Genomic DNA, 27013 nt, shown 5'->3' on the forward strand with positions numbered 1-27013 from the left:
TTTTCTTATTTGTATGCAAATAAGTTAAGACAATTTTAAATTTAAGTTCAATATATTATATTAATATAACGATATAAATACATTAAAAATTAGGGATTTGAGCTGAATTATAGGATTAGTTAGTCATAATAATTTAATATCAACCTCGACATTTACAGAAATTGAACCTACGACCGTCTACTAATAAGTGGAGAGAAATATTGTAAATGACTTTTTAATAATTAATTATTTCGATAATAATTTTCAATTTTGTCTACCTCCTTGTCTCAATTAGAGGTTAGATTTTCTCTTTTTCTTCAGGATAGAAGTCGAGAGTAAATCTAAACTTAAATAATAGAACCATGATTATATTATTTGATGATTAATTCAGGAATGCGTTCAATGCTACATATCATGCAGTGATACATAATATTAAAGAAAATTTTGAATAACTCCACTAAAACTCAGGTCACCTGTTGGTTTCCATAAAACCACGGATGTCAAGATTAACTTCCATTCTACAAATTGCAATTGATATAAAATTGGTGATCATCATGCTGGAAACGTTACGTCATATGGACCACAAACCCACAAGAGAATTGGACCTGTACGAGTGTTTTCTTTTCACGTTAGAGATAGAGCTTGATGTGGCAAGAAAGTGAATAGCTTAGCTGACTTGTTCAAAAGGAGGTTTAATTAGACGAGTGATCATGTCTGCATTATATAAAAAGGAATAAACATTTAAAACAAAAAAAAAAAAAAAAAAACGCGTGGAAGTTTCAACCAAAACCCAAATCTTCCCATTTTTCCAATTTAACTCGGAATCTCTTTCTCCTCATCATTTTCTATTTGTACCTCTCCATCTATATAAATGGCTTCCTTACCAAACACAGAGACACCAAACTCAAATATACACGTACAGAAACAACACAAAAAACATGGAGGAGCTACCACCAGGTTATCGCTTCTACCCAACAGAAGAAGAACTGATCTCCTTCTACCTGCACAACAAGCTCGAAGGGAAGCAAGTAGATACTCGTCGCGTAATCCCGGTTATAGACGTTTACAGCAAAGAGCCATGGGACCTTCCAAGTACATTCTCTTCCATTTAATCTGTAGATTCTAACATACGAAATCCAATCCAATATGACGTACTTATAATGTTAGCTTGTTCAGTTACACCATGTACTTCTGCTTGTGCAAATAAGTTTGTTCTATACATGTTGCAGAGTTTTCGGGGGAGTTGTGCAATGGAGACAGAGAGCAATGGTTTTTCTTTACACCGAGGCAACAACGAGAAGCTCAAGGAGGGAGGCCCAACAGGACTACTGCCTCTGGGTACTGGAAGGCCACCGGGTCACCTGGCTATGTTTACTCCTCAGATAACAAGGTGATTGGAGTGAAGAAAACCATGGTTTTCTATAAAGACAAAGCTCCAACTGGAAGAAAAACCAAATGGAAGATGAATGTGTATAGAGCCATTGAAGTAGACAACTTAACTAACACTAGTGCTAGTGCTAGCACTAGTACACCCAAGGTATGTATATATAATAATTGTATTGACAACCCGCTATAGTTCAGTTGGTTATAAGCATTCACTTCTGCACTCGAGGTTCCGGTTCAAAATTATCATCAGAAGCCATTACGCTTAATAAATTTATCTTTTTTCACTGTAGTTGAGGGATGAATTCAGTTTGTGTCGAGTGTACGTTGTATCTGGGAGTGCTCGAGCATTTGACAGACGGCCATTGGAGCCAGTAGTGGCACAACAAAAATTTAGTAACTCTACAGAAGCAAGTACTTCTTCTTTGAAGACTACAATGGTGGACAAAGCAAGCTCATCAGACGAAACTTATTCACATTCCGGAGAGCTTGGTGATCTCCTGGAGACGTCAGCAGGGATTAATAGTAGTAATTGGGAGATTAATGAAGGTTTTGAAGAACCTCTATGGGAATGGGAACAACTAAATTTCCTCTAAGAAGCAGCCCACAGTCAATTTTTAAACATGGATTAGGCATCAAGCTAAGCTATTAGAGGAAGCAAGGCATAGTATAACTTAATTTAGATGCAGTAGAATGTAAGCTTTCTTTTACTACTCCATTGTCAAGTATAAGAGAGAGAGGAGTGTGAAAAATTAGAAGAAAGTAAACCATTCAAATTCATGTAAAATAAAGTTACATTTGAGGCGATATTGGGTGTAAAATGGATAATATAATTACAAGCTGAGTGCTGAGTGTTGAATTAATTTTTGAAGGCTGATATTTGATTTTGGAGAAGACCACCTGTATTTTGTTCTTATTGAAAATTGGGTTATATTGAATTAAGAAGCTTTTTTCTATTGTAATCTCATTTTTTTATGAATGAATTATCAGTTGACCAAGAAAAAGAAAGTCTTTGAAATCGAAAGAAAATGAAAACAATGTCAATAAACAATTCAAACAGAGTTGCGTGGCACCGCTCCAACACATTTCGATATTAACATTAGATTATACTAGTAAATTTTGGCCGTGCTCAAATTTTAAAATCGATTAAGATGATACTATTTACATATATAACAAATTTATGGAGAGATGACTATTTCAATGCTGTTTACACATATTGTTAAAGAAGGCTAAATTAACAGTCTATTACAGCGATCAAAACATTAGCATTTTTCAACTTCTCATTGTTCGATGGTCTATTTTTAGCCACACTCTTTAGATCTCAATCTTGATTCCATTTTGGCTTCTGTAACACAAAAGTCACCTATTTATTTTCTGAAACTCAAAATTCTTCCACTTTACCATTTTCCGTGTCTTCTATCAAATATCTATTAAAATTGCTAATGTAGATTGGTAAAATTGGACTATCATATGCTTATTTTTAGCTATGTCTCTTGGAACTCAATTTTGATCTCACTTTACCTCCTAAAGCTCAAAAGTCATAACCTTACTCCCTAAAATTCAATATTTGCTTCACTTTGACTTGTGGACTCTCTCTCTCTCTCTCCTCTCTGAAACTCAAAAGTTGCCCATGAAACATATGTAGAAAAGAAATTAATTAGCCTGATACACCCAAATCAAACCCACCTAATGGAGTTTGCTCAAATTCCACAGATAGTAAATCAATCTTCGAGAAAGAAAGAAGGGGAGAGGTTAGGTTGATAGTGAGGAAGAGGTGAGGGAGTTCGTGCAGGCGAGATAGGGTAGGTAGTGGTAGGATAGACGCCAGGAAGTCATTCTCCTTCTTTTGGGTTTTGGTTCACCATTTTACCATAATACACATTCCTCTTTTGTTCACATATGCATTTTTAATTCACGTCAGCATATTTCATGGCTTTTGAACATAATTAAGTTAATATTGAGTGAATTTTAAGCTTTATAGAGTAAAGTGCAGACTTTTGAATTTCAAGGAGAAAATAGGATCAAAATTGAGTTTCAGGGGCAAAGTGGAGCAATTTTCTAGGCACATGGAATAAAGTGGCGACTTTTGAGTTACAAGGCAAAGTGAGATTAAAATCGAGTTCAATGGGCGTAGCTAATAATAAGCATTGTTCAAAATATTATGGATATATTATGAACATGTTATTGGGAAGTAGATTTCCTACTTCATTGTTGGAACAAAATTAGCATACCTCCATGAGCGGTGGTTGAGTACAAACTTGAGCAACCTGCAAAACAATAAACAACTGTGAGTAAGCCTAGGAATGGGGGAGGGGGGTTGTCCTACCAAAGGCTCTCCAACGAATAAGTTAGTGAATGATTTTAGACTCAAGCAGCGGGCAAGAGATTTGAAGTGTATAGATTGCGTTACCATAGATGAAACCTAGGTGGGTGTATTTATACCATGGGGATAAGGACCTTTTTAGGATAAAATCCTTATCCTGAGCAGAGAGAACCCGAGAGGATATCTAGTAAGTAGATATTGCATCCTCTTAGTAGTTGTGATTACTTGCGGCACACAACTATTCCTAGATTTTAGGGATTTTCAGACTTATACGATCTGATTATGTCCATATCAGAATCAGATCGTGTGTCTTATGGAATTAGGACTCCACATAGTGCTCCAAAGTAGAGTGATGGTGGCACCCTACTCCGTTTAATACAGCTCTACCCGGATTTGGTGAGTCCATGACTAGACTTCTAAGGTAGGAGCATTTAGATTAGCCTTACTCTGATTCTAGAAAATCATGGTCCCACAATTGCCCCTAACTAACCGTTTGAGAAGCAACCTGTTCCCCTTGATAGATTGTCACCTAAAGCCCATGTCATTCGAAGTAAGCTGGATTACGTACCGTTTAATCTTCAAATGCTTTGCAAGCGAGTAAGTTGTCATTAAAGTGGGGAAGTCAAGTCGCTTCGATTTCCATCACATAATCTTCAGAATCATGAAAAAATCAATTGCAATGATGACGAACATCTATGTTTTGTGCACTAGCTTCTTCCACGCGTTTTATTAATTAACTTCGATCTTTGTACGTGTCGATCCTAAGGTGCACGACTCTTCATCTTTAACAGTGAGATCTTTTGGTGATTTGCCTTTCAATGGCTTTCTCAAATCACAATTTTTTTTTCAATCCTTCCTTAGTTTCGCCATGATGCTTGTTTTTCCTTTGCTTAATCCTAATTTTCTTCTGAGTCCTTCGCTAAAGAAAACTTCGATCCTAAAAAATTGTGTTGCCTACTGTAAATCCCTATACATTCTAAAAAATGTCTCCATACTTCCTGCAACTTGCTCTATACTTTTCCACGTTTCTTGCAACTTATCCTATAATATTCATTCCTTCATAAAGCTCACTATGTGTGCTTTATAGAAGGGTAGGATATGCAAAAAGCGTGAAGATCCCCCTAAATGGTCTTTCAACACCGTTTTCTTCGTCATCTGATGCTTGTTGACGGTGATGGTGATGGCCTTTGTTCAAACACTCACCCATGCGACATTCATGAAAATTCCCAATCACCAACCTTCTTCTCACCAAACACCTTGTGTAGAATATGTACTGGTGTCCAGCTTCTTCAGGATAATGGGATGTTCTTGTGAATTCATCTCCATTTCTTTCCATTTCCTCTACTTATGGACGGAGGCGGTGACGGATCTCCATCTGAGTACTCGTCCTCAACGTAGTGTTGTGCGTGGTATGCAGCAATATAGGTGTAGCTTACCACTATCTTGACGGTGGTATTCTCTCTTAAATCAACGATTCCAGTTCAACATTTAATTTTGACTCTGGATTTTCCCTTTCGCTAGGGGTCAGGGTTTGTCTCCCTCAAACTATTGTACTAGTTTGATCTTCTTTGTAACTTTGATAAGAAACATGTGTTTGTGTAAAGACTTTCCGATCTTATACATCTTCTTCATGAAAACTTCTCAATCTAATAAATGTTTCTAAAGTAAACGAAGTTTAAAGAACATAATAAGTCGCAGAGCAGAATGCGAATAAGTTTGTGGACCCGGAACAAAGTTTAAATTAAGAAAAAAAAAACCCTTGGTAATATTGATTTGGAGAAACATTACCTCTCAAACTTTGCATCTGTAAAGGATTCTCATCGCGATAGTCGGAGTACCACCTTACTCCAATACCAGGAATGCAAGGATTTAAACCCATGAGGATGAAGGAAGATTTGTTAAAAACATGTTCATTTAAGCAACATCAATAGCATGCAATTAACAATTAAAGGCGGAATCATGCTTGTATGCACTTAAAAACAAAACATTTACCCATGAAATTCAAAGCCTAGGAGATAGGTGAACCAAGACTCAACTCAAAACAAAGTGAGTTGAGAAATCAATACCTTTGTAGATTCCTCTTTGCATAAGCAAAGGCTAATCACCCAAAGAGAGGGCCTTCATTCCTTGCATCTTAGATCCATGGATTTGGATGGATGAAAAGGTTTCTCCAAGTTCCCAAAATTGAGAACCTCTAATGATTCATCACCAAGGCATAATGAAGAAGAAATGAGTGACCTTGGAGGAGTTTGATTGCTAGATGATCCCTCCAAGGTGGCCGAAATTTTAGAGAGAAAGGAGAGCTTGTGTTCTCATCCTTTCCCCAAAAATTACCCTTAGTAAATTTTAGGCTATAAAGTCATTTATATAGTCCCTTCAAATAAGTGACCTAATGGACCAAAAGCCCTATTCTTTTACACATGGCCGGCCTATAGGTTTATTGGGCTTTCAAGCCCTTTGTTTATTCAAGTTGTCATACAACTTGAGTTAATGGGCTTGACATTCAAATCCCATTGGGCTTTGCGGCCCAAAACTAACCCGAGGTCTTTAACGAACTTATTCGTTTGATTAATTAACATATTAATTAATCCTAGCCTTAGATAAATAATTAAACCATTTAATTATTCTTACTCATCTCCGTTGTTTCTTCAAACTCTACCTTACTCGGTGAACGATCCATTAGGTTCCTTTTAGCGAGGCAGTGGGCGATTAAAACTCTTTCTAATCGATTGTGAATTGAAACTTACTTTCAATTCTCCCGTTAGTGATAATACACTTTTAGGGCTTCCACAAACCATGGTTAACGCCTAGCAGCATGTCATGGTTACCCAAGCTAATCAGAAGAGGTGGAGAACCTATTCAGTTTTAGGATTACAAATGCAATACGGTCTTTCTCTAATACAATACTCTTGACCACATTGTTTGGTTTGATAGTTTATTCATGTCTACTATCCAATGTGAGTCTTGTGCTTATATGATTACCTTGAATGTGATTTGGAACACATTCCTAAATCTCATTCATACTTTGGCCAAAGATTCTCAATCATATCATAGAGTATTCTCCCTCAAACAGTTTGAAGGTTAGAGATCCCTTGTTGCGCATTCACTTGCCTCCATGGCTAAGTGGCTTAACCCCAACGATGCCATGGACACCCTCCTGATGGAGTGACTTTGACATAATCAAAGATTAAGGACCTAACCACAAGACAACTGTGATGCCTCAGGTCAAAAGACTAATTTGCATTATCCCAACCATGAGTTCTCATGTGACATGAATATGAGAACTCCTCGTTGATCGTGTTCAGTGAACTCATTCTCTATTGAGCACCTACGTACTTGTCTTGATGTCACACACACCAATGACTCGAGACTAGTCACTCTCCCTGAGAGAAGACATAGCACGTACTGATCTTAACGGACTGTCAATGCCCAATTGACAATCCTATGATCAGGAACGTTTAGGATGTGTCAACAAAAGAATGGTCTCATGAATCTAACTTCTTTAGATTGCATTCTTTCAATCACATATTCCTAGGACTTATCGTTTAAGCATATAACATTTATATGAGACGGCTCAAACAATAATGTTTGCCCTTTACATTAAACTAGATTAGTTTAACATGTGAAATGTCCATAAAGTATCATCATATGATTGGTTTTAGGGCACATTTCCAACAGAGGAACCCTTCGTTCCAAGCTTATTCGAACATTTATAGAACTTGAGATGATTGCATCGTTCCTGAAGTATTATGCAGGGAATAAATTAGCAAAAATGTTCAATGCTTTGTCTGTTTATGGGTTAAGAGTCTTAATGTTTGCACATATCGGAGTCAACTCCATTGGAATAAAATTCCTCATGGGGATTGCCTAGTCCAAATACCGCATTTGAACTTGTAAACATTAGATGTCGCAGAACATACTTAACTTGCATGCTGTTTCAGGATAGAAGTAGTCGTACTCAGGGTCTAATTTCAGAGCCACCCTCAAATGAGTTTTGGATTACCCTTTCGACTATTCACTCGAATGGCGTAGAGCCCGGGTTTGAATATAATAACCCACAATATTGTTGGTTATATAAACTTTTCGGAGGCCGGATAGTGCATTGGACTTTCGGGTCATGGTGCCATGTGCTTGCACTTGTTGCCTGCCAATTGTTACTGCGTTTATTATGGTTCAAGTCTCCTAAGCTACTAAGTTCCAGACGGATTGGGCTAAAAGAGACTCCTCTGACAGTGTAACTTTGAACTTTTTTAGACTTGCATTCGTGCGAAATTTTCAAAGTTTGGGCCCTGTTTTTGAACGAGGAGGATACTCATTGCATCATCAGAAAAATAAAGAAAGAACAGTGTAGATTTTCTTTATTCATGATCAAAGTAAAATTGATTGACAATGGGGCGTGATTTAATCTGAAAATGATTGCTTACATATCTTCGGGATGGAGAATCAAATCATTGGTGTTGTTCTAAGGAAAAGATGATATGATGTAAAAAATTACACCAAGGATCACTTTTGACAATAAGCCTATGGTGGGGCGTTGGGAGATGAGTTTTCCATAGACTTGTATTCGGGCAGACAACTACGTTGCTATTGAATCCGGAGTGGACCCTTACATACCCTAAAGAGGGAATCAAATTACGTGTAGTTCGTGTAGTGCATCTATGGATAGTATTTCCTCAACTTGGCAATGTTCCACTTCATAGTGATTAGGGTTTCATCCATGTGCTCTAAGTGGTAGATTCTGTTGCCTCCTACTCTTGCGACCTTGTATGGACTTTCCCAGTTTGCCCCAAGTTTACCTTCTCCTAAGACTTTAATGTTTTCAAAGACTTTTCTTAGGACTAAGTCTCCTGCTTGTAGACTCATGGGCTTAACGTCTTCGTTGTACTATAATCGAATTTGTTGCTGGTAAGTTGCTAGTCGGACTCGAGCGCTGAGATCTGTCTTTAGGATCCCCGCATTCTCTAGGGTTATCCGTTCTTCAGTATGCAATTTTGGCATAGTTGTGACCTGAATTGGGATGACAACCTCGGTTTCATAAGCCATAAAGAATAATGTTTCCTTGGTGGCTTTCCAGACTGTTGTACAATAAGCCCACAGGACTCCGATAGCTCTTCTGGCCATTTACTTTTCTTTTCATCGAGTCTACTCTTTAAGCATTGCAAAATGGTTTTGTTTGAAGCTTTTGTTTGTTTGTTTCCTTATGGATATCTGGGCATGGAAGTGAGGTGGTGAATTGGTATCCGTGACTTTAGAGCTAGTAAACTATAGTCCGTTGTCTATCGATATCTTATGGGGAATCCCAAATCGACATATAATGTTTTTCCAGACAATGAATTTCATACCCGCGACAGTGACTTTTGTTAGAGAATCCGATTATATCTACTTGGAGAAGTAGTATGTTGCCACTATCAAGTATTGCCTATTCCCTGTGGCTTTCTTAAAGGGTCAAACCAAGTCGATGCCCCATTACATGAAGGATCATGAACCTTTTAGAGTATTGAGTTATTTTGCGTGTTAATGTCTCATAAGAGTGTTCCTTTGGCACTTTTCGCAGCTTTGGACACAGCTGATTTCATCTTGTTGCATGGTAGGCTAATAGTAGCCTGCATTTATCACTTTCTGGGTTAAAGATCTTCTTCCATCATGATTTTCACAAAACCTGAAGTAGATGTGGCTTAGAATTTGCAAGTCAACTTCTGGCATGACACATAAGCTATGAGGTCCGGAATATGAGCAATGGTAAAGTTTTATGCGGATTACCATGTACCTTGATGCCTTCTGAATTAATTTCCTAGCCAGGTTGCAATCATCCGGGAATTTGTCATCTCATATGTAATCAATGATTTCATCCATCCAATTTTCTTGAGCATCGATGATAACGACTACTTCAAGTTCCACTTCGTGAACACTAAGGATTTCTAGGTATTCGAAGGGAATTATTTGCCGAATGGAGTTATCCACATTTGAAGCTAATTTAGCAAGTGTGTCAGTATGACTATTCTCTCATCTTGGTCTTTATGTGATCTCATACTTTTCAAACTTCTCGAGGAATGTCTTAGCCTTGTTTAGGTAAAGTCTCATGATAGGGGTGATAAGCAGTATAGTCTCCTGTGACCTGATTAACTATGAGCATTAAGTCACAATGAATTACCAAATCATTTACGTTGAGTTCCTTCATGACTTTGAGTCTGGCTATGAGGGCCTTATAGTCCACTTCATTGTTGATTGCTTTGAATCCTAGTTTCAGAGCTTGTTTGATTATAGACCCTTCCAATGTTTGCATCACCATTCTCACGCCGGCTCCATGGATGTTGGATAACTCATCCACATAAAGCTTCCAGAGGCGAGAGTTTTTTGGGGGGATTTGGGAACTTGTTTCCTCCTTGGTGCTTTGCGCTACAAGAGTGAATTTTGCCACGAAGTCAGCTAAGGCTTGGGCTTTGATCGATGTCATGTGACGGTAGATTATTTTGTGTTGCCCTAGTTCGATAGCCCACTTTGTGACTCTGGATGAAGCATCAAGGTTGTGTAAGATGGGCGTCAGCGGGTATTCCATCTTATAGACTGCTCTGAATGACTGGAAATATGGACGAAGCTTCCTAGTTGCCATTACTAACGCTAAGATAAGTTTTTCCATTTTCTGATATCTTGTCTCAAGTTCAAGAATAGTTTTTCATATGTAATATACTGGCTTCTGCTCCCTCGAGTCTTCTTGGGTGAAGGTTGCACTTACCGCACAGTCTAATACAGCCAAGTATAGGTATAGGTCTTCTCCGTCGATAGGTTAGGACAACAGCGAAGGTTTGGAGAGGTACTCTTTGAGTTTTGTGAAAGGAATCTTGGAGGTATGGAGAGGTACTCCTCCATCTTTACCTCTTTTCTATTCTCTCTCCCCAAATCAACCTGCACCTACCCCAATCCAAACTACGCCACCTTTGTTGCCTTCCTCACCGCCATCACCCAAACCCTAAACCTCCAAATCCAAACCCTTAATTTCACCTTATCCAAATCCAAGCCCCTCATATTCATCACCTATATCCGCACTATCCATGTGTCCCTCGTCCCCGACAAGAAGATCGATGGCCTGGACGGTGCTGCTAAGTTCACCATCAACGAGGAGATTGGTGGCCTCGCGAACTCAAAAGCGCGAACAAGGAGATTGGCGGCCTCGGGAACTCGCCACCAACTTCATCCTCTTTTTTTTTTCTCACTCGTGTCTTGGGTAATGGCGACCAACAATACCACCACGCAGGCTGTGGGGATTCTGGGGGGTGGACACGTCAGCATCAGTGGATGAGCGGCTGTGAAAACTATGCACAAGAGGTACAGAAGGCTTGTGATGGTACGAACGAATGGGATAAGGGAGAGGGTAAAAGTAAGAAGGTGGGTCGGGGAGGTGAAGAGGGTGGAGGAGATGGAGGAAGTGGATCATGAAGGTGAAGAGTGAGGAGTGAGAGGGATCGAGGAGTCGAAGAAGGATGGGGAAAAGAAAAGTTTTTTTTTTAATTTTCAATTTTTTTTTTATTTTAAAATTTTTAAAATTTTTTAATATTCATGTGGGCCCATATTGACACATGGTGCCCAGTCATTGTTCACATGACTTCATGTTATCAATTAACGGAGGTTCTGACAGAAAATTTAACGGATGTATGAAAGTGTCTCAAAATTATGAGTTTAGATACCAGACTGGGACGAAAAATATTTTATGTATGAAATGTTGAAAAGCAAGAAAAAATCGCGATAGTAAATTGAGATTTACCATAAAAAAATTAAAAAAAAAACATAAATGCGATAATAATCCGACCTTATGCTTATCGAATATGAATCGATAAGTCGAATCTGGTGATCCAAGCTACAATTCAAATAAAATAATTCGATTCTAAACGGATCCCAATATAAATTGAGAGTAATTTGATCTGAATTCAATCGATTTACAAGTCTAATATAAACACACACTGCTAGGGACTTGAAAAGAATTCGAAACACTCGTAGGATCAAGTTTTTGTACGATTCCTTGTATTTTTTTTTTTTGAAGTTCAAACTATGATATTCATTTATAAAGGAACTTGTTTATCTTTGTAATTAAGCGTGTGGAACGCCCTTCTTCTTTTCGATCAGGATGAGATTTCCAACAAATTTTTATCGAGGTCTATTATTTTGCATGAGTCCTTGTTATTTTATCACACACCCCAATGTCTAGTTGGACTCACCGGTGACAACGAACATCGTCACCTTCCCCTTTCCTCACGATACAGAAAAATAAAATATAAAAAAAAAGGTACAAAATAATTAGTAAATCAGAATTCAAACAGCTCCATGAGACTTCGATCGCGATCGAAGTAGAGAGCTTGCAGAGCCCCAAACCCTAACTCCCGACGATCGGAACCATCGATGGCGATACTCTACGCCGTGGTGGCTCGAGGCACGGTGGTGTTGGCCGAGTTCAGCGCGGCTACAGGGAACACAGGGGCCGTGGCTCGGCGGATCTGCGAAAAGCTTCCGTCGGAGGCCGATGCTAGGGTTTGCTTCTCTCAAGATCGATACATCTTCCACATACTCAGAGCCGATGGCCTCACTTTCCTCTGTATGGCCAACGACACCTTCGGCAGTGCGTAACGTATTTCCTTCAATTGTATTCTTCAATTTCGCTATCGGAATTCCATTTTTTTGTGTGTGGGATTTATGGGTTGTGAATGTGTTGGTGAATTGCTGTTGATCCAGGGAGAATACCCTTTTCGTACTTGGAGGATATTCATATGAGGTTCATGAAAAATTATGGCAGAGTTGCCCCTTATGCTCCGGCTTATGCGATGAACGACGAATTTTCGAGGGTGTTGCATCAACAAATGGAGTTTTTCTCCAGTAATCCTAGCGCCGATACTCTCAACCGTGTGAGAGGCGAAGTTGGTGAGGTAATTTTGTTGTGCTTCTCTGGAATTTTGATCATTTGGTTATTTTAACTTCAGTTGTTTCGCAATTTGCCCGTTACATTGGTTCGGGAAAAATGAGTGTTTCAAGAGAACACATCTGTTATTTGAAAGCAAGTCAGTTGGTGTTGCAACCGTATAATTATCGAGACATTCACAGATAGTTTGCTGTCTCATTGCACAAAATATTATACCAAAGCGTTTGATTTATAGAATTCAAAGTTAAACGAAACTCTGTTCATTGCTAGGTTGATGTTTCATTCTTCAATGCCATTCTAGTTTATGCTTATTTTGTTCTAACGGTCACTTTCTGGTATCTAGATACGAACTGTAATGGTGGACAACATAGAAAAGATATTGGATAGGGGTGACCGTATTGATCTTCTTGTTGACAAAACTGCAACTATGCAAGATGGTGCATTTCACTTCAAGAAGCAGTCTAAACGCCTTCGTCGAGCTCTGTGGATGAAAAATGCCAAGCTCTTGTAAGTTATTTTGATATGCATATATGACATGATGGGGACTTGTAGACTTATATTTTGGAAAGAATTTCATTGAAAACATAAAAGCCCATACACCCATAAGAAAAGAAGGAGGTAACAAAAGGATCATTTGAAAAGCTCTGAATTCAACACGACAACAACAACAATAAAGCCTTTTCCCACTAAGTGGAGTCAGTTATATGAATCCTAGAACGCCATTGCGCTCGGTTCTGTGTCATCTTCCTCTACCCCTTCAGCCTTAGACCTTTGTCCTATAGTCACATCTTCTAATCGGAGCGTCAGTAGGCCTTCGTTGCACATGTCCAAACCACCGTAACCGATTTTCTCTCATCTTTCCTTCAATTTCGGCTACTCATACTTTACCTCGGATGTCTTCATTCCTAATCTTATCATTTCTCATGTGCCCACACATTCAACGAAGCATCCTCATTTCCGCTAACCCATTTTATGTACGTGTTGATGCTTCACCGCCCAACATTCCGTGCCATACAGCATCGTCGGCCTTTAGCCGTCCTATAAAATTTTCCCTTGAGCTTTAGTTGCATATGACGGTCACACAACACGCCAGATGCACTCTTCCACTTCATCCATCCAGCTTGTATTCTATGGTTGAGGTCTCCATCTACTTCTCTGTTCTTTTGCAAGATAGATCCTAGGTAGCGAAAGTGGTCGCTCTTTGGTACTTCCTGGTCTCCGATCCTCACCCATAACTCATTTGAGCCTCTATTTGCACTGAACTTGCACTCCATATATTCTATTTTTGATCGACTTTGGTGAAGACCTTTAGATTCCAACACTTCTCTCCAAAGGTTAATCTTCGCATTTACCCCTTCCTGAGTTTCATCTATCAACACTATATCATCTGCGAAAAGCATACACCAAGGAATATCATCCTAAATATGTCCCGTTAATTCATCCATTACCAATGCAAAAAGGTAAGGACTTAAAGATGAGCCTTGATGTAACCCTACAATTATGGGAAAGCTTTTGGTTTGTCCTTCATGAGTTCTTACGGCAGTCTTTGCTCCGTCATACATATCCTTTATAGCTTGGATATATGCTACTCGTACTCATTTTTTCCTCTAAATTCAACACTAAGTAAAGAAAATCAAACATGAAATTTCTCTTTTCTGAATAATTTTTATAGGAGTAATTAAAGTCTAAGTATTTGATTGAGAAAGAAAACGCAGAAGTCAAAATTTTACACGGGTAAAACAGCGGAAAGCTAATTGCAGGTATGCCTGTAATAGTGGTATCAATTTGCAATCACAAGCCCGAAATCAAAAACCTTGAAGAGCAAGATAACTCCTACAATAGTTGAAGCCACATTATTGATAAATTAATGATCAAGAAAGCTTAACAAGTGCTAGGGTTTGAAAGTTAGGGAGCTCATCCTTGTCACCCAATGCATATGAATTTAATTTCGCAGTTGACAATATCATGCTCTAAGTTTATTATAAATCTGTAGTTTGTTATGCCCACTGCCTTCTTGAAATGACATTTTGATTTTTATAAACACGAGAATCATTAAGTTTTGTGCTACTACAAATGTTTTTGAATGAGTAAGATATCGACTTTATTAACAAGATCTAATATTTTGATTTCATAATCAACTCCAAGATCCCCGGGTGATCAGCACTAATTGCTTTTCCTTACTGAACTGTATAGCCTTTGTATTTCCCATGTTATAAAGATACAAAAAACTAGATGATATTATATCATGTTTCCATGCTTTGTTAGATTGGTATCGCAATTCCCAGTTCAGTGCATTGAAGGTTGTCTAATCCTTACAGGGCCCTGTTGACATGCTTGATTGTCGTGCTTCTGTACATCATAATAGCTGCTTGTTGTGGAGGCATCACACTACCTTCATGCAGATCTTGACTAATTCGCTTCTTGTTCAAATTTCTGCTGAGGTATGGAACAATTACTTTGAGATTATTCAAGTCAATATATACGGAAAGGGATTCCAGTGCTTGATGGTTCAAATTTTTTGTGTGTATATGGAAGTGAAATATATCATACTTTGCATTGTACCAGTAATAATCCTGTAGATTTGTTCTTTTGTTGCACTTATAGTGAATTGCTGAGATTTTTTCGGGGAAGTCTGTCAAGTTGTTCTTACAGTGCTTCATATCATCTTTGTATTTTTTTGAAACACTATGGTTGGTAAATTATCATTGATTGTGAAAACTTAACTACTACTAGTTATGGTCTTTGACGAGTTCTAGCTGTAGATGGTAGCAAAATGCATATACCAGCACGAAGTTCCAATATCTGTCGATAAGCTTCCTCAATACGCATTATAATCCCAATCCATGCAGCATCTGATTCGTTAGTAGCGTAGGAGGTTGTTTGCATTGAGATACCTAAATATTTGTTTGGTCATTGGTTTGGCACAAATTTTATTTACAAGGGATTAAATGACTGGTGGCTGTACCATACAAACTTCAACCTACCTAGCTGAGGGCTGTTTGCTGTTTTCGGTTTTCATTTTTTGTTAATGCTTGCGCAATGCAGCACTTTGTTTATAAGCAGGCTGAGGACTGGTGCCACGTATTCTTTTCTCCTTTGGTCGAATGTGGCGAGTGATTTTCTAGTTAGCTTGATCACACTGGTACACTAAGTTTCATAATACAAATAAAAGAATGTTGAAAAATGTATTTCTTTCTCTACTTTATGAAATGTGGTGTACCGGTTTGTATTCTAGGTACATGAAAAAATGTCGCATTGGCGGCAGAGGCTATAGGCCTTTGTGATGGTCCTTACAAATTTATATGGTTTTTATCACAAATAGTCCGTGACATTGTCTAACTCATCATTTTGGTCCCTCAGTTTTAAAATCAAAAAATTTGGTCCCTAACATTCAATGTCATATGTCAATGTGGTCCTTCCATTAATAATCTTTTAATTTTTTGCATTGTTCTAAAAATTCCTGTCTAGTGCAGCTTAGGCCCCATCTAAGTGCTAGGCGATTGATCATCGTCCTGATTAATGCATAGGCGTTAGAAAATTAAGAAAATGTGCTTAGACTTGCTAAGGCGCTTGTCTAGGTTGCGACTTATTTAAACAGAAAATAGATAAATTTTATTTTGCATTTTATGTTATTTTATTTTTAATAAATTGTAAGATATTTGTTGAATACTTAAATGAACACACATTATATGCTTATTCCATATGTTTTCATTATATTCCAAAACTCCATAATGTATATGTCATTCTATTTTGTAGTTTATGATGAAATCATATATATTTTAAGTATAAACAGACACTTATTTACATGAAATCTAATAGATTTATTTAAATCCGTCTAGTCTGCCTAGGCACCCATCTAACCGTCTAGGCGTTAAGCCCCAATCCACCACCCGACTAACGCCTAGCGTCTTCTAGAACATTTTTTTTTTCCGTAAAAAACGCACGTTGTGTCCCTAGTGACCTTTTAATGGAAAATAAGTTTTGTCAAATCACCCCACCACTACTTAGTTCACTATCTTCACCTTTTCTCTCCACTTTTTCCCCTTGTTGAAATTGGCAACAACATTTGTGATTGTTTCCCTTCTAAAAGCTAAAGCAAGGCCATTTCCCACTTACAAAAAAAAAAAAAAAAAAAAAATTGTAACAATGGTTCCTAAAAAAAAACTTAATTGGTGCAATACTCACTCAATTAAAAATTCATGATCATTACCCTTAATTCATCAAAACGTGCAGCTAAAGTCATTTTCATCAACTTCATCATAATTCCGTCAAAATAAGTCATCTTCGAATGACCATTGCTACAATTGGGTTAATGTTGAGGGACCATCGCTCCAATTAGATTAAAGTTGAGAGACCATTTTTCCAATTGAATTAAAGTTAAAGAACTATTGTTACAATTTTTCTCATCTGGTTTTCCATATTTACCCCTTGATTCAGCCTCATGTGCCTTGCATGTGACCATTTTGATGGAAGTTGTAGCTAGCTTGATGAAAATGACCATAGTTGCTGATTTTGATGAGTTAAGGGACCTATAGGCATAGATTTTTAGTTGAGTAATCATTACTCCATTTGGATTAAAATTAAGGAACTACTGCTACAATTTCCTCTACAAAAAATATCCAATCAAGTTAGTAAATGATTTTTGCATAATGCTAATTTTACTGGAAAAATAACCTGAATAATAAAATAAGTTTGGTTAATTATAGTCCCATCCACACACGAAATCATAAAAATAAAAAATAAAAAAAAGATCCGATTATATAACTTTGACCACTACCGAATTGACAAAATGACACATGTTCAAATAGATTAAAAAGAAAAAAAGAAAACTGATGTATTAACTTGCTATCTCATTGTAATAGCATTACCATAACAAAAGAAATATCCCATCGTTCACAACTGCATGCCCATGCAATTCCAAAAGCATTAAATAAGAACGCCACTTAATACTACAGTTTAATAGTATTTCTCTTCACTTGTAAGTAAGAAATTTTAGATTCGATTCTCGTAAAAAGCGAACCTTAAACCATATTATTACTAGTCCGTTGTGAAACCAAGTCCACCCCCTCTCTTTTAATCATAATACCACTTGTTAAAAATATTATTAAAAAAAAAAAAAAAAAACAACAACATCACATGTGTTTCGAAGGCAAAAACAAAAAAACGTAAATATTTGGCCACTTTTCGAAGATGTGCAAAACACAACCAAGCTGCCAAATTGCCAAATTTTCACCAAATCCTTCAAGGCTGCCACGGCATTCCTCTCTTTACAAGTGACGTGAACATTTTAGGTATAGATTGTGACTGAACTTGGTGCTTGGGTTCAGGCTATCAAAAGTACGGGCAAATCATGGAAAGACGATAAAACTCACTATATTTTGGAGGTTTTTCAGATTTGCAAAATTTCTCTTGCATGCTCACAATTCACCAAAATTTACACATGGTCCACCAAAGTTTAATGACTCTTCACGAGTTTCATAGTTTGAATCCTAATCTAAGCATAATTGAATCTCCCTCGCCAAAATCCCCAATTGCCAAGTAGTGGGTGGGGATTTGACGGAAAAGCCCTCCTCCAAAAGGCCACATGGGTCGTCATGTGCGTTTTTAACGAAGAGTTTGACAGATTATTGGAAGTACTACATTGATGTGCAGCATTAAATGTCCGGGAATAAATTTGTCAATTTTAAAATTAAGAGACCAAAATGATAAGTCAGGCCAATGTCAATGACCAATTGTGATAATAAAAAAAAATATAAAAAAATATAAAAAAAAAGTCCCAATTTACAATGTTGACATATTTCTGGATCCTCCAATAAGAAGTGCCTCACTCAATGTCGAATTGGGCAAAAATGCTAGTTATAATAATTTGAAATCGAAGTCATCATTTACGAAAATCAAACATAAGTTATCTCACATAAAGGAGCTAAAGATGCAGTACTTGATTATACCTTCTAATACCTACATGTATATACAATGTACCTGATTAGTTTATTCTTCCTACATGTTTTACAATAGGAAGTGATTTTTCACACACTCCTTTTAACTTTTCATACACATTTTAATTTTTAATTAAGGGATTGAATGAATCAAACAAAAATTACAAACATAATTAAGCAAATGTGTGTAAAAGATTAAAAAATGACGTGTGTTTATCATTTCCCCTTACAATACCGAACTCAATGCTAACAATTTCATTCGTGTTAGAGTTTTAGAATAATGCAATATAAAGAAATTATTTCATCATCAAAATAAAAAGAGGAAATTGTAGAAATGGTTGGTGAACTTTAACCTAATTGAAGTAATGGTCTCTCGATTAAAAAAAAAATCCATGACCATTGGTTCCTTAACTCATCAAAACATGCAGTTATGATTCTTTTTGTCAGCTCCATTTAAACTTTCTCCAAAATGAGTTACGTGTCACGCACGTGAGGCTAAATGAAGGAACAAATATGAAAAACCAAATGAGAAAAATTGCAACAATGGTCCCTCAACCTTAACCAATTGTAAGAATAGCTCTTCCGACATTACTTATTTTGACCGAATTCTAATAGAGTTGATGAAAAGGATTATAGCTGCAAGTTTTGATGAGTTAAGAGATCAATAATAATAAATTTTTAACTGACGGACTATTGCTCTAATTTAATTGAAATTAAGAAACCGTTGCTACAATTTTTCTTTCCAAATAAGAAGTTAGGTATTCCACCAAAAATCAAAATAAAAATAAGGATAAATTACAAAAAACTACCTCAACTATGGGTCGAACGACACTTTCATACCTCATCTTTTAATATTGACAATGTCATACCTCATCTTACGACTTTGTGACAATGTCATACCTTCCGTCAGTTTGTCTGTCATCTATTCCGTTAAGTAGTGACGTGGCTTTAAAAAATTAATAAAAAATTAATTAAATATTAAAAACTAAAATTATAAAATCATTTAACAATTTTTTTGGGTAAAGTACAAAAAACTACCTAAACTATGGGTCGAACGACACTTTCATACCTCATCTTTTAAAATTGACAATGTCATACCTTCCGTCAATTTGTCTATCATCTATTCCGTTAAGTAGTGACGTGGCCTAAAAAATTTAATAAAATAGTAAAAAATTAATTAAATATTTAAAACTAAAATTATAAAATCATTTAACAATTTTTTTTTACATGGAGACCCACCCCTTATCCCCCTCACCTTTCTTCCCTCCTCCCGTTTTCCCCTACCCCAAACCCAGATCCCATCCCCACTTCGCTCTCCCTCGCCGTGCCTAGAACCACCATCCCTCCCCTCTCTCTCTCTCCACTTTCTCCTTTTCACGTTGCAACAGCAGCCTCGTCGACTCTACCATTGTCTGTAAGCTCCAAGCCCTAAACTTCACAAACCTCGTCCTCTGCATCCACGCCGAGAGCTTTTCGTCTCCGAGAACCTGACCGATTTGGTCATCGACATGCGCCTCGGCAAGCTCGCCCTCCGCACCCACAGCTCCGCCAATAAGTCTGCGTCTTCCGACGAGGAGTACCTCTAGCTATCCCAAGCCTTCAGTGATTTCTCCGCCTGCAGCAACGACATATCGGGATAATTAAAACGGCTTGCAAGCTTGCCGTCGCCGGAAAACGCGTTAACCTCTAAATTATTTGAGGCTGCGCTAGAACTGGAACCATGCCAGGGGTTTTTGCTGAGGGAGAACTTCTCAACCAAGATCATCGAGAGCATTTTGTCGGAGGATCTTCAACCGACGATCAAGATCTGTGTCGACGGCCTCCAATCGCCGTCACTTGTCGTGAAGCAATCTGCAGCGGCCAAGCTCAGGCTTTTAGCGAAGAATCGGGTTGATAATCGCGCCTTGATTTGCGAGTCCGGCGCCTTTCCTGCTTTAATTCCTCTATTGCGATGCAGCAATCCATGGACACATGAGCACACCATCACGGCGCACACCCAGTTTGCGAAATTCCAATTGGGATTTGAACAGGGGAGAAAGAAAAGGATGGATGCACAAGGCAAAGGTGCCAAAGGGGTAGCAACAGAGCACACCCAATTTGTGAAATTCCAATTGGGATTTGATTTGTTTGAGTGAATTAAAAATTAGGGACTGAAATGGGGAAGAAGGGTGAGGGTGATAAGTTTGGGGGGTGGGTTAGGGGAAGACGGGAACGGGTGGGGATGGGATCTGGGTTTGGGGTGAGGGAAGACGGGAGAAGGGAAGAAAGGTGAGGGAGATAATGGGTGGGTCCCCATGTAAAAAAAATTGTTAAATGATTTTATAATTTTAGTTTTTAATATTTAATTAATTTTTTAATATTTTATTAATTTTTTTAAGCCACGTCACTACTTAACGGAATAGATGACAAACAAACAGACGGAAGGTATGACATTGTCACAAATTCGTAAGATGAGGTATGACATTGTCAATTTTAAAAGATGAGGTATGAAAGTGTCGTTCGACCCATAGTTGAGCTAGTTTTTTGTACTTTACTCTAGTTTTTAATAATTTTTTTTTTAAGCCACGTCACTACTTAACGGAATAGATGACAGACAAACTAACGAAAAGTATGACATTGTTATAAATTCGTAAGATGAGGTATGACATTGTCAATTTTAAAAGATGAGATATGAAAGTATCGTTCTACCCATAATTGAAGTAGTTTTTTGTACTTTACCCTAAAAATAAAAAGGGTATCGTTTTGATTGTAAAACATTAGATTCCTTCTGTCTCTCTCTCTCTTGCTCTGCTTCTATTAATAACACTACTTTCCACTTTCCTTTGACCTTCATTCCTCGCTCTAATGGCCACCCTCCTCCGGCCATTTCCACCGCCACCTTCCGCCGCCAAAACTTCCCAATTCTTCCACTCCTCCAGCCCTCCTCTTCATTTCTCCAAAACCCATTACTCATCTCCAAATAAATCTCTCTCCAAAATCCACAGCAGCAAGTTCGGCAACTTTCTCGACTTAAAACCAGAGGCAAAACCCGAGTCTTTGCACTTCGATCTCCATCAATTCGACCCGTCAACCCGGTCTCGCTTAGATGTGATCATCATCGGGACCGGCCCGGCCGGGCTTCGCCTTGCGGAGCAACTTTCTCGCTACGGCATTAAGGTATGCTGCGTTGATCCTTCTCCTCTCTCTATGTGGCCAAATAACTATGGAGTTTGGGTTGATGAATTTGAAAGCTTGAATCTTGAAAGTTGCTTGGACAAAATATGGCCTATGGCTTCTGTTCATGTGAATGATAGTAAGACTAAGTTTTTGGACCGCCCTTATGGCAGAGTCAGTAGGAAGAAACTCAAGACTTTGTTGCTGGAGAGGTGTCTCTCCAATGGGGTTCAATTTCATAGGGCCAAGGTTTGGAAAATCGAACACGAAGAGTTCGAGTCTTCGATTCTGTGTGATGATGGGAATGAGCTCAAGGCAAGCTTGATTGTTGATGCTAGTGGGTTTGCAAGCAGTTTCATAGAGTATGAGAAGCCTAGGAACCATGGATATCAGATTGCTCATGGTATTTTGGCTGAAGTGGAAGAACACCCCTTTGATTTGGATAAGATGCTTCTAATGGATTGGAGAGATTCCCATCTCGGAAATGAGCCTTATTTGCGCACTAGTAATTCTAGATTTCCAACTTTTTTGTATGCAATGCCGTTTGATTCGAACTTGGTGTTTTTGGAAGAAACTTCGCTTGTCAGTAGGCCGGTCTTGTCTTATATAGAGATTAAGAAACGAATGGTTGCGAGGCTAAGGCATTTGGGGATTAGAGTGAAGAGGGTAATTGAAGAGGAGAAGTGTTTGATCCCAATGGGGGGTCCGCTTCCTCGGATCCCCCAACGTGTGATGGCAATTGGAGGGACTTCTGGGGTGGTTCACCCTTCGACTGGGTACATGGTGGCTCGGACCATGGCTTTAGCCCCAGTATTGGCTGAAGCCATTGCAGAGTGCCTTGGCTCAACCAGAATGATCCGAGGGCAACCGCTTTATCATAAAGCGTGGAATGGCTTGTGGCCAATTGAGAGGAGATGCACGAGGGACTTTTACTCATTTGGTATGGAGACTTTGTTGAAGCTTGATCTGAATGGGAGTAGAAGCTTCTTTGACGCTTTCTTTGACTTGGATCCTTATTACTGGCAAGGCTTTTTATCGTCAAGGTTGTCTCTAAGAGAGCTCGCTTTGTTGAGCTTATCTCTGTTTGGCCGAGCCTCCGCCCCATCTAGGTTTGATATTGTTACAAAGTGTCCTGTGCCCTTGGTTAAACTGATGGGCAATCTCGCACTTGAAGCTGCATAATAATGCAACACATGGAATAATTATTTGTGAGAAACAAGAGTTTGGCTTTTGTTCCATAGCTTATACAGAATAATGATGTTATTATAACTCTAGTTTCAAGTGATCCTCTTGTCAAATGATGGGCTCGAACACAGAGCATGTGTAAAATGCTATTTCATGGTATACTTAATTCCCGAATTTCTTAATCTGTAGTTGGTTTCACCCCTCCCCTGATAATTCTTGGCTCCGCCACTGGTTATGCTAGTATTTCTTTTTTAATTTCTTTTTCGTTTCAATATTTTCTTCTGGAAGGCCATTCTCTTTATATGTACGAAGGAAACATTGCAGCATTACATGAACAGACATATTGGTAGTGGAAGGCTTCCATACACCGGAGAAGGCTTGGAGATGTGCATAAACTCGAGGGGGAGTGAATTACAGGGCAAATCATTTTCGACAATCGGCTAATACAAGAATTTGTTCCTGCAATACTTTTTTCTGAACATACAAGAAGTGTTGTAAGGATGAGAATTTTGTGGGGGGGAAAAATCTATCCTTGTTCGGTCAGTACAAGCGAAGCTTTTCCCGTTACCACTTTTTCAAGCCATTCTTTTGTAAGTTGTTGGAAACATGGGAAAGCCATGCGCGGCTGCGCCCCTTGTATTTACAATTTCGTGTATATGCCTTTTTATAAGACTGGTAGTAAGGTCATATATCTCTCTCGAGAAAAATAAGAATATGTTATCATGAATAAATCTGTGTTTACGTTTTTGTTTGGACCCGATTTTACACTATTGGTCCGAGTAATCGAGGCCGTTGAATGAGCAGAATTTTAGACCGTTGAATGACAAAGTGGTTGAAATGATTTTCAATTATTATTGAGAAATAATATTGTGATTTTAATTATGATATTATCTCTTAATATATACTAGGACATCTTAACCTAATATTAGGTATATCCAGCTAGTTGTTTTGAAAAGAGATGATCTGGTCCGTCTTCAAAGGATTGCACGAAGACATTCGAATAGGCTCATCATATCAAGCACCTGGCCCCAGGTGCATGCAATCTCCTACGTGACTAATTATTATCAAAACCTAAGTCCTATCTCTGATATGGACGTGGGTGGTGCAATTCAAATTGGCTTGCAATTCATGGACGTGTTGGAGTGAATGGGGTTGTAGCACATGGCTTTATCTTGAGATATGGTGATTATATCTCATCAATTAGAATTACTTTCCAGAGTCTAATTTGGTGAAGGAATCATCATGCATGCACGTGGTCTTCGTCAGCGGAAATATACATGATGGATTTGATTGGTGAAGTGATTTCATGGAGATAAACTTGTTTATTTATGGTATCGTGATAAGTTTCGAATAGGGGGATAGGCCTTAGCCTATGGCACGGATCAACTTTGCTAGTTTGAGTTGCAGATGAACTCTATAAAATTATCAGGCCGTGCCAAGGTAAATATGTTCTATAAATACAGAAACATCAGCAGCGTGAAGAGCCCCTTCAAATCAACACACAAATTGCCCTGTGCAAAGCTTCTCAACAACTTTGAGATTTTTTCCTCTCCCCTTTTCTTCCCGCCAACACATCTTCAGCTTGGATAAACAGAACTGTGAAGGTAACCGGCGACATCTTCAGTTTGGTTAAACAGCACTGGAGCCGTATGTAGAATCAGTCGACTGAGAAGCACCTTCAGTTTGAATAAACAGCACATGCTTCGAGACCGACTGGTTATTATCCAAGTCTGAGTCGACAAGGATTTTCGTGTCCTTGTTGGTAGAGATCATCTCATCAGCCTTCTTGGCGAAGTGAGGTGTTACCAGGTTATTAGGCTCAGCACATTGAAAACCGAGTTTTATTTTATGATTGGATATTCACAATTAGATTTTAGAGTTCAGCATTCTGACGGCCAAACCACTTTTACAATCAAGACATTTATCTCTTTCAAGTATTTGTATTCGTACAATTTGGTGCCAATTCGGCATACTTATACTCTCACAAATATAATTACCAAGATTGAACCTGGCGCCGACGATTTGTGAACTTCGAAGAGATTAGCAGCCTTGTCTTCAGGCTCTAGAACCCAAAGGCTGAGACGTGTTCCTTCCTCAGCCGTAGTCACAAGATCAAGAAGTCAGCAGCGTGCCCGACGCTACATCAACATATTTTATTGCTTGGCTGACGAGTTGGTATGTCTCGCACACAACCGAATGACGTAGTTAGTTTATTAGTTACTCGGCCTACGCTCCACGTAGGCTTGGTAGTTTTTAGGGTCAACATTTTGGCACACCCAGTGGGACCCAGTGCTAAAACTACGAAGTTCACATGATATATCAAGATGTCAATCTAGCTCCGTTCAGCCGATTGGATGCATTCCAAGTTCAACTTAATGCGGAACAAATCCTTAAAGCATGTGAAGAAAGGCAAAAATCTTTCTGTCAAATGATAAAGGTGAAAGTTCATCACATCCTACAAGATCAATGGTTAAATGAAGATAGAGCTCGATTTTATGAGTGGCTCGATAAGAAAACACCTTTTGGTCTTATGTTCAAATCAATTCCTTTTGAAGAATGGTTGGTTCAAAAGGCCAAGGGGCAATTTTCTGCACCGGTCACAATCAAAATTTAGTCTAAGAAAATTGTCAAGACGACTGAAGAAAAACCTAGGCCACCTGTTTTTTTTGATAGAGATTGAAAGTGTGGTAGGTCTAGAAGAAAAAGTTCAAGTTTTAAAGTCAAAAATCAACTTAGAAAATGATTCGTCAAACGAGTGTTCCAATGACGAACAAGACCGATACGCAGGCCATAAAACCACATTAATTGATATGGTAATTGGGGACATGGTCTTAGACGTCAAAACTACGCCAATCGATATGATTCTTGGCGATAAAGCCGATATGGAGAAATCTTGTTCGGCTAAGTTGTTCGAGTTAAAAGCCGAAATTGGCGAAATTATTATGCCTGGGGGGGGGGGGGCTTAATAATTGTTCAATACATTCGGCGGCTGAGAATCAAAAAAATTTCGCCAAGTCAAAAATATTTGGAAATGATTCTTTATTCGTCCTAAAGCGAAATCAAATTGAGAATTTTGATATAAAAAGATCTTGGCTCGGAATAAAGCATCGTTGGCCTCCTCCTGATTATGGTTTGGCCACTTTTCTTTTCGTTTGCTAATATATATATATAATGAATAAATTATTTTCTTAAACATCCAGCTATGCAAGCCAATGTAAAGAAAATGGGGGGCAGACATTATAGGCTTGCTCTCAATAAGCTCCTGAAATTTAAGCAGTGGAGGCCTGATGCTCGGTGCAGTACTGAAGGAAAAGAAGTCTTTCTCCTGTTGCTCAGTGAAGGACAGCAGCAAGGAGAAGGGAGAACACTCGGTAGGAGCTAGGCCATGGCATTTGGTAGGTTATGGTCAATTCTTGTGATGGTGGTCCCCCATATGCTAAGCTACGCCAAAAGAGGGAGAAAAGAAAAACATGAGGTATTAGGTGATAGGCCACCCATTTGTGGTAGGCCATCACGTGCCTAATCTTGGCAATCAGCAAGGGTTGCCATTCGGTAGATTTTATTTTATTTCTTGGTTTCGTTCAGGTCACATTTCATTCATTTTAGTGGAATTGTGAACATGAAGACTTGTTTCAGACTGGTAACTACATACTAACACTTGGTTTGAGGAATTTTGCATTACACCAAGTTAGGAGGACATTTTGTGATGTTCAGTTGGCTATAGAACATTCTGCCAAGTGTTTCTTTTGCTTCGGTCTCCAAGTCTCAAGAAAATTTATTTAGACAGCAGGAAGTCGTGATGGTTCGATAGATATCAGGGACATGATCTCAAAAAACGAGGGTTGTTGGTCGAGCTCGATGATAGTTTGTTTCTCGGTCTTGTATTTTTCCACCAACAAGCTGAAGGAAGCAGCAGTCGAATGAGTCATTTTGAAAGTTCAGCTCAGGTGAAAAATTAAGCGAATCATGCCGAGTCGATGAGATTTTCTCTTCACTGAGATGCGTGGCGTACGTCATTTGGTTGCTTTAAACCGTCATGCTCTTTGAGTATGCTTGCTCCGGATTGGAGTCCCAATTGGAGCTCCAATTGTCATCACACGTGTTTTGGGACAGAATGTGGTAGACAAAAGAAAGGGATGGCATGAAGTT

The 27013-nt window shown here is 38.5% G+C and overlaps 3 protein-coding genes across 3 annotated transcripts; all 3 read left to right on the top strand.

Annotated features, from left to right (window-relative positions):
* Positions 1-843: 843 nt before the first annotated feature.
* LOC137716401 (NAC domain-containing protein 90-like) lies at positions 844-2481 on the top strand. The gene is made up of 3 exons (XM_068455849.1): positions 844-1071; positions 1209-1516; positions 1656-2481. The coding sequence occupies exons 1-3, from the start codon at positions 918-920 to the stop codon at positions 1956-1958; spliced, it is 765 nt and encodes a 254-aa protein (XP_068311950.1). The 5' UTR covers positions 844-917; the 3' UTR covers positions 1959-2481.
* Positions 2482-11819: 9338 nt separating this feature from the next.
* LOC137715767 (vesicle-associated membrane protein 714) lies at positions 11820-15313 on the top strand. The gene is made up of 4 exons (XM_068455112.1): positions 11820-12293; positions 12407-12597; positions 12934-13097; positions 14909-15313. The coding sequence occupies exons 1-4, from the start codon at positions 12077-12079 to the stop codon at positions 14997-14999; spliced, it is 663 nt and encodes a 220-aa protein (XP_068311213.1). The 5' UTR covers positions 11820-12076; the 3' UTR covers positions 15000-15313.
* Positions 15314-21292: 5979 nt separating this feature from the next.
* On the top strand, positions 21293-23046 carry LOC137715467 (capsanthin/capsorubin synthase, chromoplastic-like). Its single transcript, XM_068454808.1, has one exon. The coding sequence runs from the start codon at positions 21371-21373 to the stop codon at positions 22859-22861; it is 1491 nt and encodes a 496-aa protein (XP_068310909.1). The 5' UTR covers positions 21293-21370; the 3' UTR covers positions 22862-23046.
* The last annotated feature ends 3967 nt before the right edge of the window (positions 23047-27013 follow it).

The sequence above is a fragment of the Pyrus communis genome, chromosome 14, assembly GCF_963583255.1.
Source record: "Pyrus communis chromosome 14, drPyrComm1.1, whole genome shotgun sequence".
Taxonomy (NCBI): domain Eukaryota; kingdom Viridiplantae; phylum Streptophyta; class Magnoliopsida; order Rosales; family Rosaceae; genus Pyrus; species Pyrus communis.

Excerpts from the sequence above, each read along its gene's own strand:
- LOC137716401 (XM_068455849.1), top strand. The coding sequence starts at position 918 with ATGGAGGAGCTACCACCAGGTTATCGCTTCTACCCAACAGAAGAAGAA. Across the intron at positions 1,072-1,208 it reads AGAGCCATGGGACCTTCCAA|AGTTTTCGGGGGAGTTGTGC; the intron begins GTACATTCTCTT and ends TACATGTTGCAG. Across the intron at positions 1,517-1,655 it reads CTAGCACTAGTACACCCAAG|TTGAGGGATGAATTCAGTTT; the intron begins GTATGTATATAT and ends TTTTCACTGTAG.
- LOC137715467 (XM_068454808.1), top strand. The coding sequence starts at position 21,371 with ATGGCCACCCTCCTCCGGCCATTTCCACCGCCACCTTCCGCCGCCAAA.
- LOC137715767 (XM_068455112.1), top strand. The coding sequence starts at position 12,077 with ATGGCGATACTCTACGCCGTGGTGGCTCGAGGCACGGTGGTGTTGGCC. Across the intron at positions 12,598-12,933 it reads TGAGAGGCGAAGTTGGTGAG|ATACGAACTGTAATGGTGGA; the intron begins GTAATTTTGTTG and ends TCTGGTATCTAG. Across the intron at positions 13,098-14,908 it reads ATGAAAAATGCCAAGCTCTT|GGCCCTGTTGACATGCTTGA; the intron begins GTAAGTTATTTT and ends TAATCCTTACAG.